Here is a 20854-nt window from a genome sequence, read left to right on the forward strand (position 1 = left end):
ACTCTACGTACTGAATCTTTAATAGTTTTGTTACAGTTGGTGACAGAGGTTTTTCACATTTTCTCTGAAAATATCCACAAATGGGGCACTGTTGATCCCTGGTCTCAGTGCATGTTTGGTGCACGTCTTCCCCCTTCCTTTCCAGCCATATGTCATTGTCTCTTTTTACCTGTCCTATCAAATAAAGACAAAATACCAAAAATGAAATAAAAAGTGTTTTAAAAGGGCAACAAAAGGTAAGGTATAGCCACAGCAGCTCAGCAGGTACACAGTACCTGTTTTAACTCCTTGTCTGTCCTGAACTCAAAACAGTCCCAGATAGCAGAGGTGCTCACACTAAGATGAAAATGCCATTCATCCTTTAACTCTAGTGGAAAGCAAAACAGTTCTCAGGGATTTGGACGGTACCTTTTAGTTGTTTGTTTCTCAGTTAGCTCTATGATTGGTTGAATATAAATTTTTGTTATGATCCTTCTCTGAAAACAATGACAGATTACCACACACCGACATTTGCTTTCACATTTGACCAAGAAAAAAGAAATCAGAGTTTGTCAAACTGTTGACTTCTGACAAGAAAAACCTGGCTCTGAATTAGCTGTTAGGTATACTCCATTCAGCCATTTATTATCTGTACTTCTCATCCCAATCTGGGTTGTGGGTGAGCTGGAGCCAGTCCCAGTTGTCAGTCAGTGAAACGCAAGGTACACCCTGGACTGGTCGGCAGTCAAACGAAGCCACAAGTGACATGGCACTTTATTTGCTCATGGGCTGATGTTCATCAACAATTCTATTATCAGCTTACTCATGTTTAACTGATGCATTAGTGCATCCCAACATATTTCAACACTGGCAGTGAAAAAGAAATAGAAACACAAAATTCTATTTCAAACACTACAAAAATAATAGGACAGAATATCCTCTGTTGATGCATTACGCAATGCTAACAAGGTTTGCTGAATGGAGACACATTAATAAAACAATATTTTAACGCTGAATGACTTGGAATTGGTGGTTTTACAAACAAAATACTATACATTTGCAAGATTGACCTAACCAAGCTTTTTTTTGTTTTGTTCTTTCATAGATGAACGGGACCGAGTCCAGAAAAAGACCTTCACAAAATGGGTCAACAAACACCTGATGAAGGTAAGATGCTACATCAACTCCACTAAAACAGCCACAACAAAGTATGTTCAGCTAGTTATTAAAACTAACATAAGTTTAAAGAAATGTTCACTTTAGCTTATTAGAGAGTTGAAGTCAACAAGAGAGAAACCAGCTGTCCTTGAATAACCTAAAGATTATTCTCTTGAAGTCAAATTCCTGTGGTGATTTTTATTTCCCACCTGCTTACAATAACTTCATTTACACAAAAATGTGTCTTTAGGAGGTTTTGCACAGATGTAACTGAGTATGGGAACATTTAGCAGAAAACAACCACAGATTCTGGAAAGAAATTCAAAGAAAAATCATATTCTCATTCCTGACACCTCCCTTATAAAAGCATCGGAAAAATTTAAAAAGAAAACATCCTCATAGCTCAGTACACTGTAAAATCCACACATGCTCTCTGCATTAACCGTATACATGTGAGAGAGTGAGTCACAGACACCTGGTCTCACTTTAGCTGGCTCTGGGGAGCAGCGGCATTGTGGGCCGGGGCTCACTCAGGTTTCACATGTGGCCTGCAGATGGTTGGGGCGGCTCCTCGGGGCTCTGCAGGGGAACAGGAAGCAGAGACCACGACTAATCTGTTACACTAAGGTGCTAAATTTGTCTACAGCCGCTATGACGTTAAGTGATATGAGTGAAGTGGTGACCCTTAAGAGGAGCCACTTCTCTCTGTCAGAACAGAAGAATGAAGGATGCAGCAGCAGAAGCACATCTATCAGTTAGTCCTGTAATAATTATCCATTGTTTAAATTCTGCCTCATATGACATTGGTATTAGATTTATGTAATTATTCAAGTTTAAAGCAAACCCTCACCAGCTAAATGGTAATTGTACAGTACTCACTTAACAACCACTTCATTAGGTACCTGTTCAGCTACTTATAAAGGCAAATATCTAATTAGCACATCACAACACAGCAACCATTGCAGGTATGTAGCATGCAGTCACAGTCAAAACAACCAGCTTAAGTTTAAACCTAGCATCAGAATGGAGATGTTCAAGTACAACCATCTCTATGGTTTGCAGAAAATGAAAAGAGAAAATATCCGGTAAGCTTCAGTTCTCCAGGCCAAAATGCCTTGTTGATGGTAGAGGTCAGAGGAGAATGACCAGACTAGTCTAAGCTTGATAGAAAGGCAACAAGAACTCAAAAAACACTCATTACAACCTTGGTATGCAAGAGAGCATTTCTGACACATAACTCGTTGAACCTTGAAGAAGATGGGCTCACCAGCAGAGGACCACATCGGGTGCTGCTCTTGTCAGCTAAGAACAGGAAACTGAGGCCACATTTCACACAGGCTCACCAAAATTGCACAATTAAAGATTCAAAAGCATTTCTGGGTCTGACAAGTGATAGGGTCAGAATTTGGCATAAACAACATGAAAGCCCGCCAGACCACCAACAACCATAGAACATTTAAAGTCACTTCAATCATTTTTCTTCTCCATTCTTCTACACATTGTCTTGACCATGTCTAAATATCTAAGGGCCTTTGTCCACAGCTGCTATTTCTTGTGCTGGCAGTGCCCAACCTCTGTTTCAGAACTCTTCTCACCAGCGTTTACTGTCGAAAAGTCCCAAAACTTTACTTCTGCTTCCTTACTAATATCAAAAACCTCATCATATTTTCATAGCTCTTAGTAATTTCCTTTATTCAAGGAAATGTCACCAAGAAAACATTGAAACATTGTAAAAGGATACTGTCCTGGCATTAGCAAAAGCTGTAAACCTGGAAACTTTAAAAAACAAAGCAGATTGATTTCTCTTTTGGCTGAATAGCTCATTGGTTTACATCACTGAATTTGTTACAATAGATTGGGGTTTGAATTCTGGTCAATGAATGTCCAGTGTGGGCTCTTGGGTAAGGCCCTTAAAGCCCAGATGTATGTCGCTTTGGACAAAAGTGTCTGCTAAATGACATTATAACATTATCATAAGTCCTGTCCATTCTTCATTTTGATTGGCCAGTTAGGGAGAAGTGACATTGATCAGTGCAGCACTTCTCCAAAAGTTGAACTGTTTTCAACAGAGCGCCTTGATGTAGAGTGCAAAAAATGCTGTGCTGCATTGATTTTGTAATGAAAATGAGCACTGCCATTGCTAAACATGGCAGTCCCTAAATGCATTGATAGCTTACGTGACTGGCTGATTTGTATTAATGTGCAGTTGAACAGGTGTACCTAATGAAGTGGTTGGTGAGTGTATAGAAGTGCTCAAGTCTTCTGACATGCCTGTTTTACTAAAGCAATAAATGTCCCATCCACACACTGATAGCAGAGGCTGATGTGTAAATTGGCCAACTGCTCAAAAGTACTGTTGCATTCTTATGTATTAGAACCCTGTCAGTATAACAGTGGAAGCAGTTTGGGGGTAACTGTCATGCCTAAGGACACTTGAACATGTTTCTACAGGCGTTGGGAACAAACCTCTAAAGATCTGGTTTGGAGAAGACTGGCTCTACCACTGATCCACAGCCAACATCTTTCCAATTTTAACAGAGATCTTTTTTGCATCATAGATTATACAAACAGGGAATTTAATTGTTTTGAATGAACATGCTTCTATATTCCGAACTGTAAATGTACAGAGCAAAAAAAAAAAACAAAAACAAAGGGGGGGTAAACCAAAGCATTCCCAGCTACACCATTATCTGGGTGTTACCAGTGCTGTTTATGTCGTCTAAAATACTGACATCAGCTGCTACCTGCACTCAAATTGTCAACCATCATCTTTGTCACTTCTTAACTTTAAAAAACGTTTTCATCCCGAAACCTTTCTGCAGGGAGGCTAAAAAAGGCGAAAACCTCAATATTTTTTAGCCCATCCGCCTTGAAATGTGTATTTCAGCAAATGAAATACATATATTTCAACCTGTCACGAATCTTAAAAAACAGTAAGATCATCCAAAACGCACTCACATCACATCAGGTCTTAAAGGGAAACACACACCAGTGTCACATCTGTCCTTGAGGGTAAAAGTTTCACCTGGTCTGTACTCGTCAGAAATGAATCCACAGAAAATTATCAGATTATTGGACAACAAAAGTGGCAAAAGTATTGCTCTAGCTAGTCTTGCCTTCAGTCCTTTCTATTTAGATTGTCCATTTATTTTGGAATATTATCAAGAAAACATGAAATCTTGAACTAGATATGTTACTTTGAAGTTTTTTTGCTTGTGAGATGACTTAAAAAACCGAATCCATCATTAAATAGCATATATTTGATTTTCTACACATTTTTTTTTTCATTAGTAGCTTCAGCACTTTCCTGATTGAATTTTCTAAGTAGGTAGAGAGTACAATAACTGCCCTAAATTCAAAGACCTCTGTTACTAACATTTGCACTATGCTACAAGTATTGTGAAAAAAAATTAAATAATGATACTTTGTATACACTATATTTTTCTGTGTATAAAGAGCAGATTAGTTGAATTACATGAAATACAACATCATCAACGAATCTTCACATTTCTTAGACAGCTCTTACTCTTCTCCACCTGAAGTGTTTCAGTTCTGTTTTTTCTACCAACACATTCAGGTTGGTGAATCCTTGTTTTCTCATGGGAACTGAAGTGAATTAAATCGAGGAATGTCCGCCGCTCTTTATGTCCTGTGACACCAGATGACTCACAGGATTTTAGTGAAGTCGTTTTTTTCTTTGTCGGGAAATCCTTCAGATTTGGAGCCAAGAGACTTGAGCGGGTCGGTGATCAGTTCGCCCTCAAGGCATGTTGGCCTCATGGTCACAGCAAAGTCATGAGATTAAAACAAAAAACACAAGGCAGGGACGCTTCGTTTCTCACAGTCCAGTGTCTCAAAAGTGCCATCTACTGTAGCTCGGAGCGCCTGTCTCATCACAGAATGATAAATGAAAAACTTCTTTGTATGTGTTTGTAACAGGTCTATTCCTCTGCAGTCTTCACCAAATCAGACACAGTTTTTTTCAAGTTATATCACATTAAAAAGTTAAAAATATTACACAGACTTATTCACCATCCACTGTTTTCATCAAACATCTGTCGTATCAAACCAGCGTCTGCATGTTTGTCCTTTGTTCTTCTTTCCCTCACGAGTCCCTGCAGTTTATATCTCCTCTCACCAAACTGTTTCTTCTCCCCATCCTTCATCCTGTCCTCCCATCCTGTCCCTTCAGCACTGGAAGGCAGAGGTAGGTGCTGTCTGTGAGCAGAGTGCTGAGTGGACACTCGTTCAATCCCGCCTGCATGTCTCTGTTAACATTTTTGACCTGCTCTCACTGCCATACTTTACCCTTCAACCTTTAACCCGCTTTATTTTAACTCTCACACTCTGTTCTAACTGCTGACAACCTTTCTGCTGTGCAACTTGTCTTTACATGTTTACTTAAAACTCACCTCAAATCATTTAAAAAGCAATAAAACACTTAAAGCAAAGATTATCAAGAACAAATGGGCCGACATGAAACCTACAGGTAGTTTTAGTGGTGTAATTAAAGTGCAGATTAGGTTAGATCTCAAATATTGTTTTAGTCTAATCAAACTTATTCCTTTTGGTAATTAGATGATATTGCTTTATTGTTGTGATTAGGTGATGCTGCAAATAAGGTTGTCAAAATTTTCAGCGCTTACTGATACTTTTCTCATACTACAAGCTTTCAAACTATTCAGTATATTTTATTTTTATAATCCAGAAGCCTGAGAAATCTACAGTTTTACAAGACTGGTGCATAGGAAAATAATACAAGTTTGGACAGCATTTTGTTTACCAAAATCTTGCCAGTGTTTTGTACAGTCTAGACAGTGTGCAGGTCTTTTCCTGCAATCTCTGATAATCGCTTACAAGAAAAAGTCACTGTGGTACTGAAACAAGTATTTATACAGTTTGATTTTAATGAGTATTGTTAAGTTTAAAAGTAAGTGACATCCCTAGCTGCAGTCTCTCCATGCCAAAAATGATGACAGGAATAAGCAATTTAATTTGCAGGGATTATCGAGTAAAATATCTGGAGAATTGGAAAAAAAATTGCCATACATGAATTGCATTTGATTGTGGGAATTTGTGATTGCGATGCTGCAATTCACACTGGACTCATAACCAGTATTTTACTTTTCTATGCAATGAGAAAGAATCTTACAAAGTCTATGACTTCCTTTTTATTGACACCATAGAGCAGTAAAGAAGACATTTGGAAAAATCACATTGGAGAATCTGGAATCAGAGAATGTTGACTTTTTAATCCTTGAGAAATTACCAAACCTGATTAGTTCTTCGTCAAAGTTGTGGGCAATTAATTTGGTAGTTATTAATCATTTTGTAACTTGACATCTCATCAGACTAAATGTCACACTCGTTATCTTCAGTCAAATTTAAAGGCAGAGTCTTCTTTCAATTCTGGCATTTAGGAAAGATTGACTTGCAGAATGAAGGCATAGCTAGACAGCAGTACTTCAGACTGTGATGTTGAAACTCATGGTGATTTGGAATTGTGCAGATGAACTGAACTGATGCAGGTTTATGATGGGACACCCCTGTGTGTTAACAAGCTGAACCAAATGAAGAAGAAAACGTCTCCCTAAATCCATTATTGAGTCAAATGATTCTGTTTTTTATGTATTTACAGCAACTTTTCTCCAACAAGCATTGGGTGTTTAGAAACCAACTTTGATATTACTTTACACCGACTTTAGGATGATTTATTTTTAGGTTACAATGAAAAATGAAATCTGTTGTGTCTGTTAATTCTTAGAATTCCTATTTTGTTTTCCTTGATGTTTTCACCAGTTCTTGTATGATTGTGTTATTTGGGTTTGTTGATGCTGGCATGAATCTGTACAAATCAGTAATGTGTTGCTGAAAACTGTTCTCTCTCTCCTCCCATCAGTCCCAGAGACACATCACTGACCTGTACGAGGACCTCAGAGATGGACACAACCTCATCTCCCTGCTGGAGGTGCTCTCTGGGGAGACACTGGTGAGCTTTGGTCGCCTTCAGATATTAGGACATCAGCTTCTGCTGTAACCCTCATGTTGTGTCCTCACCTTTCTTGTTGTCCCCTCCTCCTCTATCAGTGAATTAATTTGCTGTCATATTTGTCCTACTGTCCTGTCTACATGTCAATCTGCTTGAAATGTTGACCTGCTTTAATGATTCTGGTTGTTGTCACTCTTGCATGCTCTGACTTTGATTCTTTGGAGGTTTTTGAACATTTCAGAACATGCTGAGGTTATGCGCTCTCCTTTGATTTAATATCTGAGCACTGTTATTTTGGGGACACACCCTCTGGTGCTGTAGCCTTAAAACACTAATTTTCATTCTTTGCTTCCATCTCGTAACCTCTCTGCACTGACTTGTTTGACCCCTGGATTTTCTTTATCTAATTCCTGTTTGCTGACCCTGAACTTTCCCCTCCTCTGCCTCTGCCTTCCTCTCTTGCGATGCTCTTGCTGTGGTAGCCGAGGGAGCGTGACGTTGTGAGGAACGTGCGGTTGGTGAGTGGCGCCTGGCCTGCGGCTGGCCGCCTCCTCGGGCGGGGCATGTGTCACCACCCCGGGTGGCTGCTTGGTCGTGCATGATGACACTCTCACTCCCTGTTCTGTCCCCTTTCTGTATCAACATCCTCCATTGAACCAGTCAGCCAGCACGGTCAGGCGTCATTGAGATTAAGGAATGCACTTTCAGTGGATTTCTGTAGCTCTGCTGTTAAAAACAGAGTTTAATCTAGTAACTTTTCATATTTGAAGTTGATTTTTGTACTCTTTTCAAATCAAAGGAAGCATTCCACTTTTCGAGGAAAGGAAGAATGTTGCATTCAAGAAATAAAATATTATTCTTGGCTTGTTTGAGACAACTTTGGCTTAAATCAACATGAAAATATTCCCCTCAATACAACTGTTAATCTCCAAATATATACCAGTATTTCTGGGATAGACTTATCTTAACTAACTGATAAATTCTCCACTGACATAAGTGTCAGTCAGGCTCTTAATTATCTCATGGGTATTTCTGCTCTTTTAAGTTGATGATTAAACTGTTCCAGTTTTATCTAGAAGTATAAAACCTCTAATATGGTCTTTTTGAAAACTGTCAGCTTGAATTGTTAAGGATTGCATTCAGTGTTTCCTCACCATACTGAAATAAAAAGCCAGAATTTCATCACTGCAAGCTGATGTGCTGCATATTTCTGCAAAGCTTTAACTGGCTTTAAAATGAGGAGCAACAGTGCATGTCCACTCCTCTTCTGTTTGTGCAGGTTTAGAAACTGTAGATTCCAGTGGATTGAGCTCCATTTGCTATAGATTCGATCTCAGACTTTAGATGAGGTTTTATGGTGTTTTATACGGTGCTTGAACATGTTTCTCTTAGAGGACTGCTGCCAACGTTCAGAGAGATCATTCATCATCATGCTTTCACCTGCAGACATCCTGGCTGGTCTGTCGATGCATTCTCAGGATCATTTAGTGGTCAGATCTGGTCAAACACTACGATCACAACCACGCCGAATTTGAACCACTCTTCAAATTTGTTGTTTTTCAGTTCAGACCATGACTGTAAAAGTTTTTTGTATTATAGCATAGAAGTTTGTGCTAAAGACTAAAGGTGTTGTTGGGCACTGAAATGCCTGTTGTTCAGTCATGGGGCCTTGCTGTTTGTTAATCACTCAAACTCTGTGTCGTTTCTTGGTGATGTTTAGTGTCATTTCGTCTCTTATAGCCTCGGGAGAAAGGCCGGATGCGCTTTCACAAGCTGCAGAATGTACAGATCGCCCTGGACTTCCTCAAACACAGACAGGTCAGTGACCAATGAGATTTTTAAACTCATACAACACAATTCTAATTGACGAGTTTTAAGCATGGCACAGTGTTATAACATTTGTGTATACTCATTTATGTGGTGCAAATATGTAGACTTCAAAATAACCATTCAGTTTACTGTTTTTGTTCTTTTTCATTTTCAGGTGAAGCTTGTCAACATCAGAAATGACGACATCGCAGATGGAAACCCTAAGCTGACCCTGGGGCTGATATGGACCATCATCCTGCACTTCCAGGTAAAGTTGGACACTTTAAAGGCCTGGTTTTGATATCAGTAGGTTTAAGTGCATCTACCCACTGAAAGACAGAATCAAACCAATTTTTGATTTATTTTTTTAAACATTCAGATAACCCCTTTACTAGAACTCAATTTTTAAAATATCAGTAGTGTTTTCATTGCACCTTTTTGGCTCCTTTGCCTTATACGGTCTCCTTTCCTCATTCCCCTGTGCTGTTATTGGCTGAGGGCTACACACCCACTGGGGAAAGGTTCACACCCAGACAAATTCCTAATACCAAACAGGCAATACAATACAGGCAAAAAACATGGATATCTGCAGAAACAGACACTTTGCACTAGGCTATAGATGATATGGATAGAAAATATTTTCCATTTATTTTACCTTTGTTTGGCCAGGTTAGGCCCACTTAGATCAGATATCTCTTTTTTGAGGGGGACCTGACCAAGAATGGCAACAATACACAAATTTAAACAAAAGAACAGAAAGCACATCAGCTAAAACAATAGCACACTGAAAGTTTGAATTCAAGAGTTTAAACCCCCAGGGTCCTTAAGTTTTGCAGTAAAATATGAGTCTGAAGGTTGACCTGAGTAAAAGTGCAGAAAACCTGATAGCCTTTTTTTTCCCAAACCACTTCGGACTGTAGGAAAAGTAGTAAAATTAGTGAATAAGAAGAGTGTCTGTTAAGTGTCAATGCACCATGATGGACACTGTTCAGCTATGAAAACTTTGAACAGAGGAATTTATGTACAAAACATCACCCTAATCAAGAACAGATCAAAAGAGTAGACTACTTGCCTCTTTTTGACAGATACAGAGTAACAGGACATTTTAAGAATCCAAGTAAAACCTTCATCTTTTTAGCAATATACTGAATGCACTCCCTGGAAGACAAGTTCTCATCAAGTACAAACCTTGAGTTTTCTAAAGAAGAAACCAACTTTGTTTCCTGTTCGTCTACAGTGAAAATTTTCTCAGACAATTAGGGATGGTGTGGATACTTTTTATGGAGTGCTGGAATAGTTTCTTTGAAAGGAAAAAAGTATGTTTAAAGTCAGTGTGAGACTAAAAGTTGTCTAGGCTTTGTAAATGATTCACAGAAAAATCTTTACAAGATGCCAGTCGAGTATGGGATAAGAAGTGGACATGAGTGTAACTTATCACAAAATTTGAACTATGTGATTGTGTAACAATCACAAAAATTCCATTACAGTTTTCTTACCTTTCACTTGGGATGGCTGGGTATTGAAATGAAGTGTTGATAATTGTGGATGTGTTGGTACTAGAACAGACATTGTTCTTTTTGTTTAGTTTTATCTACATTTAGAAGAAGTTGCGGCTGACAGAGCTGATCTTGTACCAAGTCCAGTATATGCTGAATGTATTAAAATGCCTGTGTAGGCATGGGTGCACAGCAGTGTCATCTGCATATAAATGCAAAGAAGAACAGGGAGTATTCTGTCAAATGTAATCAGTAAATATTAGGGATGTAACAGTGTTCATATTCTTTGGTTCAGAGGTCACGGTTTGGTGCATGTAGTCACACAATGAAAACATCTGAATTCTTTCTTAAATTGATGGACTGATTGGAGAAAAGAAGTAATCACTGATGATGGTATTACCAGCAAATCTAGGCGACAGTTACACTCGTAAGTGTTTGCTAACTGCTTGGAAACAACCAACAAAGAAGAGGAGGAAACAGGCATAGCAAAAACACGAAGAAGAAAAGTTGGCCAGGGGTGCACTGGCAGAGGAGCAGCAAGACCTGCCAGCATCTCCCTCTCCCCAACTTCTCCACGCTTTTTTAGGTCTTTGGATGTAAAAGCAGACAAGGTCGAGGTCATTTATGACACTAAAACATTTCTAAAGTCGTGTGTTTTACTGTAGACTTTTCGTTTTTGTGTTACTTTTTATTTTGCATCTGTTTTTTATCTGTTTTCCTCTTTTTTCATGTTTGATACAACACAGGCTGTACAGGTAGGTCTAAATAACATAATAATTAAACTGTAAGCTTCACTACCGTCAGCTTAAAATTAACAAATGAGAGAAACTGAGAATTAGGCCTATAAATTCAGGACTTTATGTTCAATGAACCAAACCCGTACCAAACAGTGACCTCCGTGAACCGTCACACCCCTAGTAAATTTAGTAACCAATAGAGGGCCTAACCTTGTGGTACCCCCTTGTGTATTTGTTGTACCTCAAAGGAAATGCCTAGCAGATGAATAGCCTGGGTTAAGTCAGAAACTCAGGCTAATAGTTACTTAGTCTGTACATTTTTTTTTCTAGAATGATCCTTGTCATGGAATCTTCAAAGGCAAGTTTATTTATAGAGCACCTTTCATACAACCCGTAAATCAAGGTTTTTTGCTTTAAAAGACATAATGTTTAGTGAAAATGAGACATTAAAATATAAAACATTCAAATACAAGATCAGAAAGTAATAAAGCAACAGAACATATATAAAAAAAATGACATTAAAACACAAAATATCTGTAAACTCTGCAACAATGATTAGTTCAGTCAGACAAATTGTATTTTAAGGGATAAAACATTTATCACAGCAGCAGTAGATTTTTATGGCATTTAGGCTCCGACCTCATCACTCCTTGCTAATTAAATTCATATGAAGAGTTTAAAGAGTGACAAGTTTGTCTCTTTAACCCCCCGTCATAGTTCACAGGTGGATGCTGGGATGTTGGACAGGGTATTGATTGAGCAGAGTTGGCAATGGCACAGTAGAGTGAGAGTCTGGAAGTCTTGCAGTTTAGATAGACCACCACTTTGGAGGATGTTTATCAGGCAATTAAATAATGACAGGTGAGGTGTAAAGTCAGTGCAGTTGAGTTTTCTGCGTACACTTGCTCACATGCATCTCTGCATTTATCTGCTTTGCACACTTAACAGGATTATATTGCACTGAAGTCTTTGACTACAGATTGTTACCTTCTCAACAGACCCTTCCCTCAAAGAAAAGTAGATTACATAAGTTTAATTCCTTGCTGTTTGCATGTGTTAAATATGAACCAACTAATTTTTGTTACTTGCAGTTGAATCATATTTCCTGAACTCCATGTGGTCTTTATATTTCAAATTGCACATTGGCACGCAACATCCCACAATCTTTTTTCCCTTCTGCACAGGTTACATGCATTTTCTATAGTTAGCTTTCATTACGTTGTGATTAGTTTGCTTCCTCCGCACCTTAAGGAAAATCAGATTGCTGCTCCCTCCATGGGGCTCAATCATCAGCCACAGTTTAGCCGAATGTTGACACAGCAGTTACAGAACAGGGGAGTCCAGCAACCAGTCATTTCTAAATGGGCGTTATTTGACATTTGGCAACACCTCTGCACAACCAGCACTACAGCTTCTCCTGCCCTTGACTGCACAAAGACTAAACACTGAAAAAAGCTATTCATTCATTCACATGCTAGAATATCTTTTATTTTGTATTCTTTTTCATTGGTCTCGTGCAGATCTATAGGTGCCGTTCAACCCAGTGGCTTTGTACTCGTCCTGTAACATAAACAGTATGAAATTGCTCATAGCAGCTACTTAAGTCCACAGCAGAGGAAAGCATTAGTCAGAGTGCAGATGTGTTCCTGGTATTTTGGATTTTGGAAAATAGAGTGGGAGTACATGAAGATTCTTTGATGCTATAATGGTTATGATGGTTATGTTGGGATGTGGGATCATGTTCCCTGCTCAGTGTGACTCAGTGATTCCCTCGGGAAAGCTGGCAGAAGACGTGGGCGTTGCTTCCACTGTATCCACTGTTGCTTCTCCCATCATTTCCCTTCTAAAAACACAAATGTGAAAAGTTTTATAGACATGGCATCTGTTCAAGTAATAAAAACAAACAAAAGCAGTCAATGCAGATAGTCTTAGTCATCAGGTAGCCATTATTTCTGCAAAACAAATCCCTAATCTCTTTGTTTTGGCTCATGCTATCCTCACAAACAATGGTGAATTTCCTGCAGGCTCCCCTGGTGCAGCCATACTTAACTGATCCACAGGTGACCAGTAGAAATAATGGGTGTGATTCGTGACAGGGAACAAGTCAGGATTCTCTCAACAGCCTTAAATTTGGAGGCCGCGAGGGTGGAGGGTCTGTTTCCATTCAGTCTGCCTGAGTCTGAGTCACCCTGTGCCCACGTCCACTCTGCAGCACTGGGGTTTCCCTTCTGGAGGGAAAACTGCAGAAGGAAGAGATGCTTTCTTTTTCCCTCCTCCACCCTTTCCTGTAAAAAAAAAAAGAGCCTTCAAGTAAAATTGTTAGTTCTGCTGTGACTCATAAGCATACCAAAAGACACTGTAAATAGTTTAGAGAGGTTTCAGAGCCACACTGGTTCCAGTAAGAGACTGGAAGTGCAACTCTTTTGTTATGCAAAATTTGCAGCTGATATAATGACTTTATATAACTTTGGAATTTTTTTGTGTTTTTATTTACGTATGCAATAAAACAAAAGAGATGATGAAAGAGGCATCTATTACTAAAGTAGAAGTTGCAAATAGAGATGCAGAATCGTGCTTTTTTGCACATATCCAATGTGGGTGAAGAAAAACAGACTTTAACTGACAGATCTGATAGTCCTGCCTAAAACTTCACAAACTTATTCATACAGACTTCTGTTTTTTCTAGCCAAAGCTATAGCCGAGCCATTTACAGCAGATATAGGCAGATATTTATGGCTGATAGATGCCAAGGCTATATATATATATTTCAACACAGGCCTGGGCTGATATCTACAGCCCATATATTGGTTGTACATATCAGCAGACACCCATGATTAATGTGTATCTGGCAATACTGATATCATACTGATAATATCTTGCAATCCTGCTTGCAAATTATATTAAACTGTTGGAGCTATGAACAAGTGGAGTTTTTGCATGAAGACTGGTTAAAGACTTAATACATTCAAAGCTTTCCTGTGATTGTTGCAGTCCTCTGCAGCATGTGCACAGTATTATCTGCAGCCCTGCCCTTCTCTTATGTCATGCCGACCAAAACAAACACAAGACACTTTCATAAGTCCCATTGATTCTTCTGATTATAGACGTAGCACATGTAGTGACCAAAAGGGAATAACTTGAAGGCATACAAGTGTTGGATTAATGCAAAATAAACACAATGGCTCAGCTGCAGACATAAATCATAAAATTCACATCAATCCCTTCAACCTGTCCAAATTTTGTCTTGTCCTTTTTCAAAACAGAAATACTTCTGAGGATTTTTCTAAGTGTTCTCATGACTCATAGTTCAGCCTTGCAGCTCTTATAAAAAGAGGAATTTGCCTATGGTTCTGTTGTCAGTCCAACATTTCACTCACAGCAGTCAGAGCGTTTAATGAGAATTTTTAAAACATACAATGTCGCTTTGTAAGGCCAGTGACTCAGAGACCTTTTCTCCCTTATGACTTCTGTTTTTTTATATATATTATCTTTGAGAGTTTTTCCTTAATAGATGTTCTTTTTCCTGCAAGTAAAAGTGGTTGTTTGTGGTTAAAATGTGACTCACCCCAAGACAGGGAGAAATCAGCGGAAAAACTGAAATAAGGTTTCCCTGCCTCACAACCACATGACAAACAATATGTAGTTAAACAAAACACAGAAAGAGTCAAATTGCAGATACAATATAGAGAATCCCAGAGATGACTATGAGCTCTGACATAAGAAATTCAAGTTTAAGGTCATTAACCGTCATTTTTAGATGATATACAGTACAGTGCTCAAAGACCATCCAGCATCATGAAGTGCTTTAATGCGGACTCTTTCTTTTCAGTGAGCTCTCCACATTTTACCATTTTTAACAAGAATGAGGGATTTCAAACTGATTTCATCCAATTTTGAGCTGGCTCACTGGGCTTCTCTGAGAAGTCAGAAATTAATCAAGTATAACATTCAACCACTAAAACTCATTTTTCTGTTCAGGACAGCAAGTAAATAACTATAATTTGACATATTAATCAAGAAATATTAATGTGCTTTACTAATTTTTCAGGGGGGGTTTGTAATCGATAAATTTGAAAATTCATGGATAACAATAATAATTGTATTTTAGCATTAAAAATATCATTTGGGTTAAAGAGCTTCTACATATTGGTGTATTAACCATTGCAGAAACAAAAACAAAAATGATTTTGGTACTTAGCAATGCTGTTAATTTAGGGCAGCTGTGGCATAAACCTTACTTTGGTTAGGGTTAGGGTGGTCTAATAAATTTGTTAAGCACTGTAGATAAAAAATCAAAGCTTCTGACAGTGAAAATCAAACCATAGTCCCACATTAAATCTGAAAAATTACTCACACTACCTAGTGAAAAATGCCAATAATTTGTCTTTCTGTTGAGTCTTTGAAAGGTTTTAACAGACCTTTAATTTGATTTTAAAAAGTGTGCAGCAACTCTGAATGTAGGAGCTTTTAAAATGATAAGTAGAGATTTTTTTTGCTTTTTTGAAGCCTTGTATTTTGCCACTAATTGTAGTGTTGTCTTTGTGAGACATTTTTTATGTTTTGTCATACTAATTTAAGATACACTTCTATCAAAATTGTTCCACAAAAAGTGCATTAAAACTCCAAAGGGTCAGTAGTTACATATTTTTGGAAACCAGTAGATCAACTTTTCATCCAAAAACCAAGAAAAAAGTAGCTTTTTAAAACCCAGATATTAAATTAATGTAACTTAAGCTACTCTGTATTTTTGACCAATGCATCCACTCCTCTGTCAGATCTCCGACATTCAGGTGAACGGCCAATCAGACGACATGACGGCCAAAGAGAAGTTGCTGCTTTGGTCTCAGAGGATGGTAGAAGGATACCAGGGTCTGCGCTGCGACAACTTCACCACCAGCTGGAGGGACGGAAAGCTCTTCAACGCCATCATTCACAAACACAGGTGAGGCACAAATGTCAGAAGATCAAGGTCAGAGCTCAGACTCAAAAGGGAAAGTTAAAAAGATATCATAAAGGATCCAGTGATGTAAAAATGTAATTGAAAATACCTCCTAGACTCTGTAGCATGTGAAGTGTTATGTAAGAAAGCTGTCTTGTACATTTATTTCTCTGAAGTATTTGTGAAACAGTGCAGAAACATCTCCTTGTTAGAAAAACTTGCCTGGACTTGGGACCTTAAAACACCGTAGGACAGAAATTTTCACAAAGTGAAAGGGTCTTCTTTGTGACCTCTCCATATTTCATGTTGCTGTGTCTCTTTTTATTTATGGCAGTTGGCGCAGGGACCGGAATGCCAAAGTCATATTTGACTTTTACAGCAGCACACTCAACTTGTCAGAACAAAATGTGGCTTTGTTAAAGTGAAGTAAACAGAAATTAAGATCAGCAAAGACTCCATTCTGTCATCATATATCTCACTAAAATCTCGTTGAAATTTTTGTTTTAATCTTTAATTTCGTGACAGAATGTGAATAAATAAATAAAAGTTCACAAAGTCTTTAAAGAATAAAACAATTTGAGTTGGAAGCAATTCTAAGGACACTTACATTATTTTTAAATGTTTTGTCAACAGCTAGGAAAAATCGTCAACAATTTAAAAGCTTTATGTTTCGAAAGTTGAAACTTGTGTGTCAAATCTTTAAAATCTCTTTGTAGCATACTGTTAGGAAATCACTAGTCATATTTATATGTCATATTTTCAAGCTCTATATGTGACTGAAAAATAAAAGACAAACTAACTCATGTTAATTATTATTACAATGCTAATTCCAGAAAGGCTGTAAAATATAAATCAAAACTGAATACAATGATTTACAAATCTTATACATCCATATTTTATATACAATAGCACATAAATAACATATCAGATGCTGAAACTGAGACACTTCACCATTTCATGAAAAATAATAGCTCATTTTGAGATTAGCCAGAGAAACACATCTCAGAAAAAGTAGAGATGGGGCAACAAAAGGCTGGAAAAGTAAGGGGTGCTAATAAAAAGCATTTGAAGGAGAATTTAAAGTATAATTACTTTAATTTGCAACAAGTCAGTAACTTGGCCGGGTATAAAAGGAGCATTTTAGAGAGGCAAAGTCCCTCAGAAGTAACGATGGACAGAGGTTCGCCAATCTGCCAAAATATTTGTGAACACAAAATTTCAAAGATTCTGAATATTACTCCATCAACAGTTCATAATTTCAAAAGATTCAGAGAATCTGGAGAAATCTGTGTGTGCAAGGGACAAGGCCAAATGTTAATACTGGATGCTCGTGATCTTCAGACCCCTAGGTGGCACACTTAGAAACAGGCATGATTCTGGAAACCACTGCATGGGCTCAGGAACACTTCCAGAAGTCATTAACTGTCTACACAGTTCACCATGCCATCCACAAATGCAAGTTAAAGCTGTATCATGCAAAGACGAAGCCATGTGGGAACATGATCCAGAAACACTGCCATCTTCTTTGAGGCAAAGTTTATTTGAAATGGACTGAGGCAAACTGGAAAACTGTTCTGTGGTTGGATGACTCAAAATTTGAAATTATTTTGGAAACCATAGATGCCGTGTCCTGTGTATTAAAGGGGAGAGGGACCATCCAGCTTGTTATCAGTGCACAGTCAAAAGTCTGCATTTCTGAGGTTGACAAGGTTGCAGTAGTTCAGTGAAGTGTCTCTGGCCATCTGTTCTACTTGTGTCAGATATTTTTTCATTTTGAGTCTGGTTCTGCTCGAGGCCTCTGCCTATAAAAAGGAACTTTTTCATTTTCACTAGCCATGACACCAGATTTATTTAATAAGAGTCATTCAACACTATATCTTTCTGTGAAGTCGTGTGAAGTTGATATTTGTGGTATATTGGTGCTGTATAAATATAACAATTTAAAGACTGAAAACAATTTATTAGGAATAAGCGGGATCCTCATGAACACATATTCGTGAAATAGTCACATTTTTATGCTCAGTATGTCCATATTGTTGATGTCATAGTAACTATTAATTTCAGCAAATGTCTATTTTTTTTTTTACATAGTAACTTGCACATACTGAATAAAAAAATTATTTTGCTGCAGGAAATGCAAGAAGAGTTTTCATAGATGCTTTCACATATTTCTCCAGTGAAAGAAACTTAAGTCCAACTGAAATATCCAGTTTTCCACTTCTTTCAGACCACAGCTACATTCTTTCTTAATAAGGAAATTTCTAATTAAACCCTTAAGGAGAAACAAACTGTGTTTTTTTTTTCTTGGGGTGGAGTGCCACTTTATGTCTTTACAATTGCACAGACAAACAAACCCTGAAGGATCAAACTCCACACCACAAAAACAGCATAAGTAACCACAGTTGGCATCAGTCAGAGTGAAAGGAGAGAGCGTTTCCTTTGACAATGTGGGCGTATCACTCTAATTTAAGAAAAAGTTACCCTGGAGGTATGCTTACCAGAGGCTTGGCAGGTTGTAGCAAAACCCAAGTACGCTCACTGCTCTGCCACAGAACCTGTCTTGGTGTAGGAAGAGGAGGACGTGCAGAGATTCAGCAGCTGCTGTAAAGAGACTCCTCAACAATGGACTGAAACAGAAATCTAACCAAAAACCAACAAAAAGAGGAAAACTGGATGTAATCTGGACCAGCCTGTGGACCTAAATCAGAATGAAATTGATCTGGAAGCTGCAGATTTGAGATCTTTCTCATAGCTTCAGTTTTTTGCAGAAGTGCAGACTTTGTCCTCACTTATTTGGAATTTTTCAGCATTTTGAGCTTTCCACAATGCTGAACATAAAGAGGAAGTTTCACTCAAAGCGGCGTCTGAACAGTGCCTCCAGCAGCACTGCAGGCTCCGTCAGCGACCTGGAGGACCGGGTGATCATGCTGTGCGAGGACGTCCCTGCTGAGAGCTCTTTTGATTCGGGCCGAGGCTCTCAGAGCCCAGGGGCCCGCTCTAGTAGGGGCTCCCAGAGTGAGGAGCATGAATCAGGGACAGATCCTCATCTCATCCACCTGAGCAGGGACAGACTGTCCTACAGACGGGCCTGCTACATGGAGAAAGAAGCACCTCGGGCTCAAAAGGAATACTACATTCAGAGAGTTGCACAAGTGTATGAAATGAATATCTATGCATAAGTATTATTTCTGATGTTATGGATAACCAGAATTGACCATATCTAACGGTTACTTTCTTTTAATTCAGCATGAGAGGCACTTTTATCCTTGATAGAGTCATGAGATACATTCTACTTGTTCCTGCATGTTTTTACACTGCACTTTTGTCCCTGGCAAAGTGCACCCAGAGTCAATATGTCTGTCCTCTATGCATATAAAATGTCGGGGAATTTTAAGCGTCTATGGCTGTGAGAAATCATGTTTTTGCTTGCCTTTACATTCTCATCACCATGCTGCCTCCAGCAACATAAAACAGAAAATATGTAAAGAGATTTTTTTTTACCTGGCAGTCATCCATTTGAATTACGGCTGGGAGGTTAAACATTTTAAAGAAATTCACAAAGCATAGTAGTTAGAGTAAATGTCAGAAGATAATTAATGAATATCTGTCTGGTTGACATTTTCAGCTGTCACACTTCATTTAAGTAAAAACTTGACTGACAGAAAAATGAGTGATTTCCACTCACTGTCTCTCTGTGTGCTCTACTTCCGCAGGCCCTCTCTGATTGACATGGGCCAAGTGTATCGACAAAGCAACCAGGAGAACTTGGAGCAGGCCTTCAGTGTGGCAGAAAGGGACCTGGGTGTCACCAGACTGCTGGACCCTGAGGGTGAGACGAGTTAGACGAGATCTTTAGGCTCACTCAGTGCCACCCTGAGGGACATATCAGCAGACGTTCTCATTTAAGTCTGAATGCTAGATGTTCCTGCAGCTTTACACAAAACTGATTCAGTATAGCATGTCTGATAAATTCTGATGTATGCTTAAGAAGTGAGGGGCAGAGAGAAGTGTTATTTTTTTAGCACTGTAGTACACGCAGAAATCTGGGTTATTTAACTTTATACATAAGATTTACACATGAATTCCTCTTTTCTTTTTCTTTTTCATTTAACCGACTCTTTATCCTTCTTTTAGATGTGGATGTCCCTCATCCTGATGAGAAGTCCATCATCACATATGTCTCTTCCCTGTATGATGCCATGCCCAGAGTACCAGACATCCAGGATGGTGTTAGAGCCAACGTGAGTTCTCCTCTTCATCGTCCTCATCACTTGAGTTTTCATATGGTTTCTTAAAAGATATTTAGCAGCAGATAAAGGCATGTAAACACTTAGAAAAGCTTAATTTAGGCTGTCTATAGAACTAGGTTTAAAAAAAATCAGTTCTCTATTTCAGATCAGTACTAATTTTTTAATCAAGATATCAATTAACATAAGCTAGAGATCAATCTTTCTACAGTATACAGGCCTGCTACATTTCCTGGTAGCTCCTTATGCAGCAAGTCTCACACTAGCAGCGTCCATGCTGCTTGAAACTTGACCTGTACTGTCCTCTAAGAGACTCTGATCCACAGTTTGAAACCCATGCCCAATCAATTTATTTTATATCTTGTGTGTTATTGATACGAGCTGAACATCTCCAAAAGCTACAGCCTCTAAAACGACACGACATAATGAGTTCACAGAAACTAAATCAAACAAATAATGCAGATGTGAGTCTTGGAGTCTGGCTTAGAGCAAGCAAGTCA

General features: G+C 38.5%; 1 protein-coding gene across 17 annotated transcripts in view; it reads left to right on the forward strand.

Annotated features, from left to right (window-relative positions):
- pleca (plectin a) overlaps positions 1–20854 on the forward strand; it is a 137275-nt gene that overhangs the window by 84216 nt on the left and 32205 nt on the right. For 9 of the 17 annotated variants that reach the window (XM_041809361.1, XM_041809363.1, XM_041809372.1 and 6 more), the window contains 7 exons: positions 1085–1146; positions 7037–7126; positions 8867–8944; positions 9111–9203; positions 15944–16110; positions 19821–19936; positions 20242–20348. In XM_041809361.1, the coding sequence (XP_041665295.1) occupies positions 1085–1146; positions 7037–7126; positions 8867–8944; positions 9111–9203; positions 15944–16110; positions 19821–19936; positions 20242–20348 (713 nt within the window). Of the gene's footprint in view, positions 1–1084; positions 1147–5329; positions 5345–7036; positions 7127–8866; positions 8945–9110; positions 9204–15943; positions 16111–19820; positions 19937–20241; positions 20349–20854 lie in introns of all 17 variants that reach the window. The other 8 variants (XM_041809360.1, XM_041809362.1, XM_041809370.1 and 5 more) reach the window with 1 other exon arrangement.

Source organism: Cheilinus undulatus, linkage group 16 (assembly GCF_018320785.1).
Source record: "Cheilinus undulatus linkage group 16, ASM1832078v1, whole genome shotgun sequence".
Lineage (NCBI taxonomy): Eukaryota > Metazoa > Chordata > Actinopteri > Labriformes > Labridae > Cheilinus > Cheilinus undulatus.